At 44.6% G+C, this 12,647-nt stretch overlaps 1 protein-coding gene across 2 annotated transcripts in view; it reads right to left on the bottom strand.

Annotated features, from left to right (window-relative positions):
* The window catches only part of Abcc2 (ATP binding cassette subfamily C member 2), a 54,009-nt gene that overhangs the window by 16,327 nt on the left and 25,035 nt on the right, over window positions 1–12,647 (bottom strand). For both annotated transcript variants that reach the window (XM_060389951.1, XM_060389956.1), the window contains 9 exons: window positions 11,364–11,490; window positions 9,240–9,416; window positions 8,101–8,268; window positions 6,555–6,735; window positions 4,379–4,505; window positions 3,980–4,115; window positions 2,779–2,998; window positions 2,471–2,625; window positions 88–243 (listed from right to left, as the gene is read on the bottom strand). In XM_060389951.1, the coding sequence (XP_060245934.1) occupies window positions 88–243; window positions 2,471–2,625; window positions 2,779–2,998; window positions 3,980–4,115; window positions 4,379–4,505; window positions 6,555–6,735; window positions 8,101–8,268; window positions 9,240–9,416; window positions 11,364–11,490 (1,447 nt within the window). The remainder of the gene's footprint in view (window positions 1–87; window positions 244–2,470; window positions 2,626–2,778; window positions 2,999–3,979; window positions 4,116–4,378; window positions 4,506–6,554; window positions 6,736–8,100; window positions 8,269–9,239; window positions 9,417–11,363; window positions 11,491–12,647) is intronic.

Genomic DNA, 12,647 nt, shown 5'->3' with positions numbered 1-12,647 from the left:
GAGGAGTGACCAACGGTGACATAAAGGAAGAGTCTCAGGGATTTCAAAAGCAGAGAGGAGGGGAGACCCAGCCTTCTCCAGACCTACCTGAACAGATATATAAATGATGCTGAGAGGAATGATAATGATAGCGAAGACCGGGGTGGCCATGCAGATCATAACGAGAGTGCTAATTATGCCAAAGAGGCACAGGACCCAGCTTCGTAAACTCACAGGGAGCATGTCATCCACATTAGAAATATCCTAGGGATACAATTAAGAGAGAAGGTGAACAATGGATTTCTAGGACACTGCTCATATTCCTGTTTCTAACCTGCATCTTTTTTGGGTTTTGTTGTTGTTGTTTTGTTTTGTTTTGTTTTGTTTTGTTCCTTAGGACTTTGTCATTTACTCTCTTCAAGCTATCCATTTGTTATAGATTATACTGATTACCCCAAAAATTAATCAAATTTCTGTGATTTCTTTACTTTTCCAAATTCTTCCAAAAATATGTGGTAGTAATCTTTAGATTTTTCAGCAGATTTGGTAGATTTTTCACTCTCTCATTCATCAACTTCATTAAACCATACATTGTAAACTACTAGAGACGTTGAAAAAAATCCTTCCATAACCAAACCAACTCAGTTGACAGGTTCTAATTCGATTAAATACCCAGTAGACAGCCTGGCACATAGCAGGCATTCAATATATTTATTTAAAACTCTGGTCTGCAAGCTTTGTCTCTCACCTCTATTAAAGGAACCATCACAGCCTGGCAAGTTGTTTCCTCTGCCAAACACAGAGTTTCAAGGGGAAGGAGAAGGGGACTGAGTGTGTCTCCTGGTTTGTCGGAGTCCATGGACAGATGGGTGGAGGGCGTGAAACGCACTCCGAAAGCCTATCTTACATCTTGGGTTGCTCTTGCCCAGCTTTCCTAGAGGATTCATTCTATCTATATATTAGTTCTATATGTGAGTACTAACAAGTCCAAATTATTTATGGAATTGCTCAGATTTGGCCAGGGACACCAGTTTCCAGGAGAGTTTTGAGCCTAGTTCCCTCTCCCACCCTACACCAGCAAACATGGTCACCACGTCCAGGGCTGGCAGGAAAGCCAACTCCTCAGTAGCTGTCAGTTCTACGAATTTTACTTTGATCTTTACCTAGTATAGATTCCCAACTTTTTTTTTCTTCTACTCTCTCTTCTCTTAGGACTCAGTCACTGTTTCTAGAAGACCCCATATCAAATTTCCTCATAGGCCTGAGCCACCTCTGCACCATAACTTGCTATAAGATTATGAGTTTTCTTTTCCATGTCAGCAAATCTGACTGTAGTCCAAGTAGCTCACAGAGAGATCTGTGTGTCCTTTCCCAAGAGATGGGCCATCTATGTAACAACACAAGAAACGCTGCAATGGTTACAAAATTCTCTGAGAAATACCTTCCTCGCGAAGTATGTGCTCTTTCCTTTAGGCTAACTAGCAGTCTCTCCAGTGACATGCAGGAAGAGGAGAGAGGGAGCAGTTCTCCGCATACTTTCAAAGCAATGGCTGTGTCCTCAGATCCTGACTGTAGATTATGATCCACCCATTATGTATCTGATGCAAGATCAAGCAAATAGTGGTCTAGGGATATCTGTACATCTTATAAAACGTTTTTTGCCCCCTGTTCCATAAGCAGAGAGCTAAAAGCTTTGCTGACGGCGCTTCAGAATCATTCAGAATTGCCTGGTTTCTGCCTCGATTCCTGAGACTTTCATTTCAGGTGCACTTAGAGGAACAAATGAATTATTAGGTCTAGTCCATGGAAGGAAGCCATCTTCACATTTAATAGTACTAGACTCCTTGAAAATACTCAACTAATGTAGGAAATGAATGCCCAAATGCCTGTGGTCCCTGGATCTGTGCAGATGAAAACAGTATTTGAGAACCTCTTACCACGCTGATATCTCAATCCAGAATTCACTTACCTCGTTGGCGTCTAAAGCATGGAAGGCAGAAGCTTAGGAATGAAGACAGGTTAAGGATAGCGTCATCCCGTCCTCCCTGTTATTAGCTGTCAGGAGCATCAAGTCTGCCTTTTCTGTAGAAAAATCCTCCTCACCCCAGTTCTACCACCCACCCCTCTCCCCACTACAGTCCTCACTGTAATGATTTAACTCACCTTTCCTGACAGTTCCCATCCTTGCCATGTGGTCTGAGCTAGTACTTTTTCTGTCATTCATAACACCCCCATACATGCCATTGCTGTTTTTAACCGAACCACAGTCCTTCTTGTCTATGATTTTCTCCTTCCCTAGACGCTGAGCTTCTGAAAGCCAGATATGTCATCCCCAGGAGTCCTGAGACTTTATGGGAAGAACCTCAGAGATATTTGCATGCCGAGTGGACAAAAGACCCCAACCACAGAGCTGGGTCAGGTGAGCACTGGCATTCCTCAAAACTAGGAAGATGCTCAGCGTGTAAGCACCCTGGGGTGCTGAGATACTCACGCCAGCAAATCTGTTCACAATCCGGCCTGTGGGAGTTGTGTCAAAAAAACTCATGGGTGCTCGAAGGATGTTGCTCAGCAGTTGACTGTGCAAGGTTTTTGATGCGTGGTTGCAGCCATACACACTCCATATACTTGCTATAAACAAAAGTAGGCCTAGAAAAAAGAATCAGTATTGTCAAGACCATGCACACAGACTCCTGAAGGTCTGGGCCTGGGACACAACAGCAAATGCTTCCCTAAGTTGTAGGCCATGTACACGGTCCAGACAGAGTCCGTAAAGATGTCTATCCTAGCCATCAGACATACCTTGTATTACTCCCAGAGCGCCAAAGACTCCGATCCTTGTGTCTCTCTGAGAAGGTGGATAGTTGGTGCTGTTGTACTTTTCAGCGTCTCTGGTCCAAGCGCTCAGCCAGAGGTTAGAGCCAATATAAGCGACAAAATTCAATGCATAGATCAAGATGATGAAGAATATCGACCACCATCCTATTGCTTGTAGATATTTCAGGTAGATGGAGAACTTTACCTACAAAAAACCCCATCAACATTATCCCTGAGGGCTTTGGGCAAGGAATTACAGAAACTTAACTTTAAGGAAGACTGCGCTGGCTAGTTTTCTGTCAGCTTGACAAAAAGGAAGAGGGAACCTCAGTTGAAAAAAAAAAATGCCCCCACCAGATTAGCCTGCTGAAAAGCCTGTGGCGTGTTTTTTAAATTGATGATTGACATGGGAGGGCTCAGGTTACTGTGGGAGCTGCCATCCCTGGGCTGGTGGTCCTGGGTGCTGTAAGAAAGCAGGCTGAGCAAGCCTTGAAAAGAGCAAGCCAGTGAGCAGCACTCCCCCATGGCTTCTGCTTGAGTTCCTGCCTTGATTTCCCTAGATGATGGATTGCTACCTGGAAGTGTAAGATAAAATAAACCCTTTCCTCCCCTAGTTGCTTTTGGTCATGATGTTTTGACTGAGTCAGGGAGTGATGTCCCCTGGAGAAGTGGGTTACAAAGTGTAATAGCCTGTAATCAGCATTTCTTCACGTGGCTAGGATACTATGTCAGTGCTAAGTATGGCTCAAGCTAAATAACTGATGGGTTATTAAGAAGCATTTATATGTGATGAAAAAAATACAAAAAGTTGGGTTGGAGGGGCCGGAAGGTACTAAGACCTTGAACTTTGTGGTTTTAAGTTTCCTTAGTGTGAGTTGTAGGCTCTGGCTCTAATACACTGGTGTTTCCTAGCTCCTAGAACTGCACTTCAAAGCAGTCCCATTGATCTCCACACACAGGAATAGACTCAAACAGCCATCCTTCATAGAGACAGGATTCTCTAGAAAGTTTGTCTCTGCTTTCACTTAAACAATGCATCTGAATATTTGCAAAGAAATACACATGTTGTTCCAGTAGATACACCTTTAAGTTTCAACTGATTTCTAACTTGTCTCAGATTCCAAGCCTCATACGGCCTCCAGCAGTGCTGTGCGTGTGCGTGCGTGTGTGTGCGTGTGTCATTTACCTTCCCGCTTTCCACAAATTCCTTCTTAATTAGTTTTTGCCCCTTCACTAGTTCCTCCTCTTTCTTCAAGGCGTTCACATTCTTAATTTTCAAGGAGTTTTTGAGGGACTTCACATGCCTGCTACTGGACCTAGAGCTGAGGGAGAGAGGTAAAAACACCCTTGAGCATGTAGACAGCTCCCAAAGGTCTTCACAGGAGCAGCTGTCACAGTCACTCTGCTGGCACCAAAGTGTATTCAGAGCTGAGGGCTAGTACACGGGCACAGCCTGGCCCTTCCCCCGTCCTTCCAGGAAACAAAGGAAGAGCTGGGTGTTTGGGAGATCTAGTGTCTCGGGAAGAGTCCACCTAGAAGAAAGACCAAGCGGAACTAAGGAGGCAGAGTTGCCACCGCGGGCTACCTGCGGCTCAGTGTTCGGCGAAGGCTGTTTTCTCTTTTCATGGTCAACGAAGCTGCATCCTCAGGAATTTCCTCCATGGTTGGTATCAGCCCACAGCCGTCATCTTCTTCCTCGCTGTCATCGTTGACTAAGGAGACAGACATGTTAGAAGTTAGGAAATAACACAGGACTCATCACAACCTGAAAAAGCAGAGAAGCGCTCTCCTGTCTCTTGTCCATCAGGGGAGCGCTGACGCATGCACAGGTTGGAGTATCTAACTCCCTAAACACCAGAGATTAGTGCAAAGTCTCATTGAGTAATGCTAGGGATAGAGAAGGAAAAGGGTAATTATCCACCGGAAGAGAACGGTCAAAAGGAGAGGAAGACCCCCAGAGCTTTCTAAATTCCTTTGGAGCAGAAAAAACTTTTAGAGATTATAGGAATAGGGAAGCAGTCACCATTCGTTCTGACTTAGCAGAATCGACTGAAAAGAGTATTACAAATTATAAACAGTAATTTTAAAGTTCGGGCAATTCAAGATACTTTTATAAATGGAAAGAACCTGAAAATGAAATGAAATAAGGTATAAAATAAGCATGGCACCAGTAAAGTGAGGGTCCCCAGACTCTGTTCCTCCATGGATGAGAGAGCTGGGGTGGGGTGGCAAAGCCCAACTCTTCCAAGCCCGAAGTCAACCAAGGTTAGCAACACTTACAGCTCAAAGGTCTTCTGAAAATGACTGAATCTTGGTTATTGAACACCTTGGAGTGGTTTCCTGTTTCCTGTTTCCACCTCTCTCTCCTCAGCTAGTACAGCTCATAAACCAGTAAACATACGGCAAGAATCATGTTAGGCATGAAAACTGCTAGTCAAGTGGCCACTTAAAGAGACCTCGCGGGTTGTCTAAAAACCCTGTCCCAGGATAATTGTCTGAGGACTGGCTTCCACGCCAGAAGGCACCATGCAAGCTTCCGGGGGGTGGGGGGGAGCAACCGATAGTCCTAAGCCGCTATGATGACTACAAAACACAGCAATGACCAGCAGAGCATGATAACCCTAAGGTGAAGCAGTGATTTACATACCTTAGCAGTAACCAACCGCTCTCTAATAGGCCTTAAGGAGCATTCAGTGCCCACCCAACAAGAGGGAAATTGTGGCTGGTAATAAAGGGTTGGAGGGAAGAAAGGGAGGGGGAAAAATGATGTACATGACACACACGCACACACACACACACTCATATCCTTCTTCAGCACCTGAAAAGGAACAAATTCTGCTGTCACCTTGATCATGCCTGTATAGCTTCTAGAGGTATAGACAATAAGTTTGTGTTTGTTTAAGCCATCCAGTTTACGGTGGTTTGTTACAGCAGCTGATAGGAATTTAATACATAGAGCCAATATGGATACAATTCACCTTTCTGTCCTCTCATTTCGATTAAATTCCAAATCCCAGAACCAACAAATTAACATGTTATGCTCAGGGGCTTACATCATTGCTCAAAAAATGGCTTTTCAGTATTTACCAGAAGGCCTAATTTCTGGAACATTCTTCCTCTCTCTCAATCTTGACCTCTTCTTTGTGACCACCACTTGCTGCTGTTCTCCGAACAACTGTTAGCAGATCTTTGGGAAGAACTGCAGTCTAACCACGGCAAATCAGTGAGCCCAGTGGTGGTGGGAATTGTTTTTATTATAGACTGTAACACTATGCAATTGCTTGTTTTTATTTTTCCTGGTTCAAATATACAGTAATTTTTAATGTATTAAACAATATTCCCTTGCTAAGGATTATCCTGTGAAGCTGTCCAGGACTTCATGAATTTCAAGTGGTTGGGGAAGGGTGTGTAACTTGAGTAAACAGGAGCCTGGCATCCCTAAAACCGGGTCCCTTATACCATTGCTTTTTCTTTTTTCATAAGGGCCACTGATCAAACATTTAGTTGTACCTTCTGAAGTGTCTTTTGAGTGCATGTCAGAGGCAGCAGAATAGAAAGTGCCACTCATCTGGCCCAGGCACAGAATTTTAAGTCCTATGTTCCTTTACAGAGACCCAGAAGACAAAGAATGGAGTTTGAATCTCTGGGCAATTCAGCTCCAAACATAGCTCACTGGACATTAAATAGTTCAGGATATAGAGACTGGTGTATCATCTCACTAAGATCCCAAGTTCCCTCCTGTTCCAACCCTGCTTACATACCTGTGGCCTCTCCTTCTGGCCCTGAATGCTTTATGAATCTCTTCAGGTTCTTAGCAAACACTCCCTTCTTGTCCAGCAGATCTTGATAGGATCCTTTCTCTAAGATGGTGCCATTCCCCAGAACCACAATCTCATCCACTTGGGGAAGGAAGTGAATGCTGTGAGTAACCAAGATTCGAGTCTGTAAAAAATAATATTAAATTGCTCTGATAATTCCATGCCCACCATCTTGCCTGGATTTCTCTAAAAAGAGAAAAACAGACTTGTCAATTCATACTGGGCTTTTGCTTCATCATGCGGCCCCAACCACTTGGCTCATTGTACTTTACTTTCTGTTCCCTGCATCCCATCTTAAAACACTAGCCTGCTGCGTGTGAAACGAGACCGCTAGAATCGCGGTTCTACTCACTTTACTGCCCTATAGTGTCAATGAGGTTTGCCGGACACATGCGCGCCTCTGTGTTCCTAAACAAGATGGAGCTAAGAGAGTCCCTTAGACAGTGCCTGTCCTCCTAGAAAAATAACTGGTTTGTGTCTTTTCACTTAGTAGACATCTGCTTACCAGCTATAAAAAAGAACCGCCCAGATCTTTTAGTAAGTTAAGGGAGTTGTGGGACCAGAAATGTTATTTTTATCCAGGCCTCCCTGGTGTATAGAGACTTGATAATACCTTGTTTTTCCATATTGGTTCCTGAGATAGGAACTCCACTCACAGAAAGACTGGTCAACCAACAAGGAGGCTGGATTAGAGCATCTGGGTTTGTAACGGGCTTCTGAGAGACAACCTAAGCCCACCGCATTTACCTTCTGCCCCACAGTCCAACAGCATCTAGAGTCTTCTTAACCTAGCAGATGTTCAGCCCTTATGTCTCTACTCAGAGACAATCCCTGTTCCTTTCCCAGGGTCCCTGGTAAAACAGGGTTACTCCTCCAAGGTCTCCACTGCAGTGCATGCAGACTACCATTAAAACAGTTTGTTTGTTTGTTTGTTTTCAACAAACTTGCCACAGGGTAGACATCTGTTCATGAGTGAATGAAACCTAGAAGATCTTAGGGACAGGAGGCAGGACTAAGGACAGGAAGAAGACAGACTATCTGTAGCCCCACGGAGCTGAGACAGAGGCCAAGGGCCTCAGTAGAGCAGCGGGCCGCTTCAGGAGCTCTGTTATCCTCTGAAGCAAACAAGCCAAACACAGACTCTCCCTGCCTGCTGCTAAGGAAAATGCTCTTATCAACAGAGGGACAAATATATTTCTTGTTCTAACCACAGGTCTAAACTCTCCTCCACCCCCCATATGTCCCCTGAGAGGCTCCACATCAGAGCAACAGAGAAAGGCTCTCATAGTTAGTCTCGGTCTAGGCCAGGATTTCATAATGGGAGCCTTCAAGGGACACATGGAGACTAGTCTGACAGGAAGAGGGGTAATCTTCCGGATAATAAGGGACATTGCTGTTCTGGGAGATGTGTATGACAGCACCCCACCGAGCCCTCCCCTCCAGCCTGAACGCCCTCCCCTCCAGCCTTGGTCACTGAACAGCCTCTCACCTTGCCATTCAACAGGCCTTGGGGGCCCACGACCTTATTGAAGATGTGTTTCCCTACATGAGCATCCACGGCCGACAGGGGGTCATCCAGAATATAGATGTCTGCGTCTTGATAGGCGGCCCGGGCCAGGCTGACTCGCTGCTTCTGCCCGCCACTGAGATTTATGCCCTGAAGGAGAAATGGTTTCTATTAACACTCCCTGGCTCCCTTCACCCTGCCTGCCAACGAGGGGTAAAAGGAAGACACTTGCCTAGATGAGTTATTAAGGGCTTAAACATGTTTCTTTATACAAACAAGAAATTTCTTCTCAGATAAATAACTTTACCAACTTTTCTGCCGTGCAGTTGTGCATTCACACCTTCTGTGCTTCTGACACTTCCTGCTCTGCGAGCAGGTGGGGCTCAATCAGCGGATTCTGACTTAAGGAAATAGGCAACCCTAGAACTGTATTTTCTCTCATCTCCTAGTGTCTCAAGATCCTTGCCCCTAGAAGATGGTTATGTTTGTTTTTCAAAAAGGAGAAAGGATCAAAATGATTTAAACATGTAGTAATCAAAAATTTCCAAATAAATTATAATGTATGTATCCAATGGATATAATATACTTATTAAAATCAATTTTTATTCAAGAGTTTTAACAGTACAAGCCACTCCATTATAATAAACTTAGCCTCTTGGTTCCTTTGCCTTATTACCTTTGATTCAGATTTTAAATTCTTGTATTTGCTTTCAGGTACAAAGTTTAAAAAATTGGACTCCATGCTCTCTGGCTCTTCCTCTCTGACTTCCTTGGTTTCTCTCCTTTCTGGGGCTCCCCTCCACACACCCCCTTCTCCCTTTCATAATCTACTTCTTTCCTAATATTAAAAAAACTGGAGTCCAGTTCTGGAGGTGCAGGCCTTTAATCCTAGATAACAGACACAGGTCTTTACCAAGCGCCAGGCCAGTGAAGGCTACATAGTTAGACCATGACTCAAAACACATACAAAGAAATGGAGTTATTTCTAGAAAGCATGCAGCCATACAAACAGGTTTTGTGTGTTTGTGATGACCGTGATTTATCAACAGATGTTCCACTACTGTCCTCGCTGTTTCTCTTCAGTTGTTCCTTTACCCTTCAAGGTTCTTTGCCCCAGGTACCTTCTCTCCAATCTCAGCCATGTCTCCTCCAGGCAGTATTTCCAAGTCTGGAAGGAGAGCACAGGCTTCAAGAACTTGCTGGTACTTTTTTTCATTGAATTCTGATCCAAAAAGGACGTTGTCTTTGATGGTCCCGTTCTGAATCCAGGACTGCTGAGGGACGTAGGCTGTGGTGCCCTAGACAGGGAGGACCAGACCATGTGACATCACACTTACAGCCAAGAGTGGCAAGGAACAAACAAAGCTGAGGTTTGAAGAGCTCTACCTCAGGCCCCGTAAGCATCTAGCACTTATGAATGTGATGACTGGAAGTAAGACCCAATGTTCTACCATTAAACATCCTTTTGCCTGTGTGCCTTTTTATGCTATCATTTTCTTGCCATGATCCTGAGAATCAGAAGGAATGTACATGCTGCAGAGAACAGGGTTTTAATCAAATTCAATGACCTGACAAGAACTAATACAATGTTAATTCATTCAAATGGCATAGATGACACCCTACAAAGAAAAACCCAGAAGCTGAAATTAACACACTAAAATGATAGAGACTGATAAATGCCTGTTTCTGAGAAATAACTGAATTGTAAGTTAGCAATAAATAGTCTCCTAAAAGGAGTTAGGAGGCAAAGTTAAATCTGTAGTCCTTTCTGCTAATGTACATTTTTTAATGCATATTGGCTCATTGGAGATTGATAAATAAGGGAGTATACGGTGGAAGAAGAAATGTTTCTTAAAGTTTTTCCAAGCAGGTTATTGCAAAGCAATCCAGTGCAAACTTTCTCATAATTAAAAAAGAAAGCCTCCGAAGGGGCTAAAAAGTTCTTCATGGTCAAAATAGTAGCTGGTTTAATGATGAAAAATTGCTTATTGTTTCCTGTAAATTTAACTCCGGAGAAGTTCAGAGAGTTGATAAAAATGCCATGAAATCTCTTCCTCTGTTTTCAAACAAACAAACAAAACTTAATATCGTATTTGAGGAATTGTCTCTAACGATCCAGCTCTCAGAGCAGGAGGTGAGCTGGGCAGTGTGACACACGCCTGTAATGGAAGCTGCTCAGGAGACTGAGGGAGTAGACCACAGGTTCAAGGCCAGCTCAGACTACACAGTGAGACAGGCTACAGTGTGCTTCAAAATGAAAAGCAGGGAAAGAAGACTGGTCGAGACGGTTAGTCTCAAAAACCCATGACGCTGGGCACAGTAGTGCGCGTCTATGACGTCAGTGCTCCTGTGGGGACTCGGGAAGCGGAGGCAGCTAACCGGGGATGCACAGGAGTGACCAACAACAAAGACACCCGAGGTTCTCCTCTGACCTTGACGTGTACGCTGTGGCAGAGGTACACACGCAGGAGTGGGAGGTGTTAACGCAGACACATAGCTGGCTCAGAGAGAGAGCGTGTGCCGGGTCTGTGAAAGGCGAAAGTCTCTGGGGTCAGTTCCCATCCTTGGGGAGGAAGGATGGTGAGAGGCTCAAGGCTAATGATGACATTAGGGACAAATGTCAGTGCTGATTTTACAGCCACTGCTGATTTATCGTTGTTTGTTGTTGGCACTCTGACCACAAAGTCAAGTTTGTTGTTGTTTAAAGATTTATTTCGCGGGTTTAGTGTGTTGCCTGCAGCGTGTATGTATAGCACATATCTGTCTTCTGTCCAGAGAGGCCAGAAGAGAGCATTGGATCCCCTGGAACTGGAGTGACAGATGGTTGTGAGCCACCGTGTGGGTGCTGGGAACTAAACCCAGTCCTTTGCAATAGCAGCAAGCGCTCTTAACTGCTGAGCCATCTCTCCAGCCCTACAGAGTTAACCTGTGACAACATTTTCCTAGGTCCTTTTCTTGCAGTTTTGTAGAGATGAGCTTTTCAGACACACACATATATTTACAGCAGAAATGCCCATTCTGTGCAGGCAGCCATCTCTAGTCAACAGTTTCAATATGTTGTTATGCATGTAAGAACCACAAGGACAGCTCATTAAAACTGCAGAGCCTTGGGTTCCAACCTCAGAGTCTGACTGGGGTGAGGGACAGAATCTACAGTTCGCAATAACAGCAGATGTCTCCAGGCGGAAAGAACAGTAAGGCCCACATTTGGGGCCAGAAAGCTCTTCCATTACACTTCCACTCACCTTAATGGTGACGTGTCCGTGGACATTTTCCATTTCTCCTAGCATGGCTGATATCAAAGAGGACTTCCCAGAGCCCACGGTGCCCACCACAGCCACCAAATGTCCTGGCTTTATGTCCAGGCTCACACTGAAAGAGAGAAATGTTTCTGAAGGTCATGGGTGGGTGGGAGCAGTAGTTCAAGACACTCCTCTGACTCTTTATGAAATCTGTTTTTAGGTAACATTCCCATGATGATAAGACCTCAAAGTGCATCTTCATTACTGTTAAGTTCTAAGACACCGAACAATGGGTTCTAGTGATCAAACTCATCCAATGAGTTTGTGGCAAAGGTGCATCTGCAACGTAAAAGTTCTCCAAGGGGGGAAAAAGTTCTCATAGGACCAACTGTTGAACAACACCCTCTCAGGAGCCTGCACACCTGGTTCAGGTCTAAGCTTGGATACTGCTGGGTTGGGCAGTTTTGAAAGGTCACTTCTTCCGGACAAAGGTTTTGTTTTTTTAAAGCAGCAGAGTTGTGAGTTTTGCTTCTAAACTTAACTTGCTACTTTATGTTTCTTAGATTTATTTATTCCATTATTCCATTAATAAATTAAATTAAATAAAGCAAATTCCCTTACCTCATCCTGACCCTGAAGACCTTACTTCTCTGTGAGGAGGGGTCTACACTGGGCAGGAACTCTTTGTGCCAGCTTGACTATTGGAGTTGCTAAAGCACTTGGAACATCAGGAACCAGCCACACTGTCTCTACAAACCTGCTCTGGACTGCAGCAGTGAAGTGGGGGCTGTGCCCTGTTTTCTCTCTACAAAGGAAAGCTTTTGGCTGGAAGGGTTAGAGCAGTGGCCTTTGCTCTGGCTAATCCTGGTGCTGACCCCAGAGTGCACTTCAAGACTAGAGGAATAGGAGAGAAGGGTGGAAAGCCATGAGTTCTTTGCTTAGGGTGAAAGAAAACAGGTTCTGAGTGGGAAGGCATCCATAGCCAGAGTGAACAATGTTGGATCTGGAGTCCAAAATGAGGAGGGCTTGACAGGCACCGACAGGTACCGGCAGGCAGTCCAGGAGAGTGGGCTGGTTATAGCCATAACGGAACAGGAGTTAGTCTACAGGAGCTGGTTGTTGTTGCTGTTTTGTTTTTGTTTTGTTTTAGACAGAGCCTTGTCAGCCCAGACCGGTCTCAAACTCATGATCCTATTGCTTGAGCCTCCCCGCTGCTAAGACTGTTAATGTGGCCTGCCATACCCAGCTCTGAAATCTATGGCAATGGTTCCCATTGTCTGGTCTGAG

Source organism: Meriones unguiculatus, chromosome 1 (assembly GCF_030254825.1).
Source record: "Meriones unguiculatus strain TT.TT164.6M chromosome 1, Bangor_MerUng_6.1, whole genome shotgun sequence".
Classification (NCBI taxonomy): Eukaryota; Metazoa; Chordata; class Mammalia; order Rodentia; family Muridae; genus Meriones; species Meriones unguiculatus.
The sequence above is the reverse complement of the archived record's forward strand: the minus strand, read 5'-3'. Positions and strand labels throughout refer to the sequence as shown.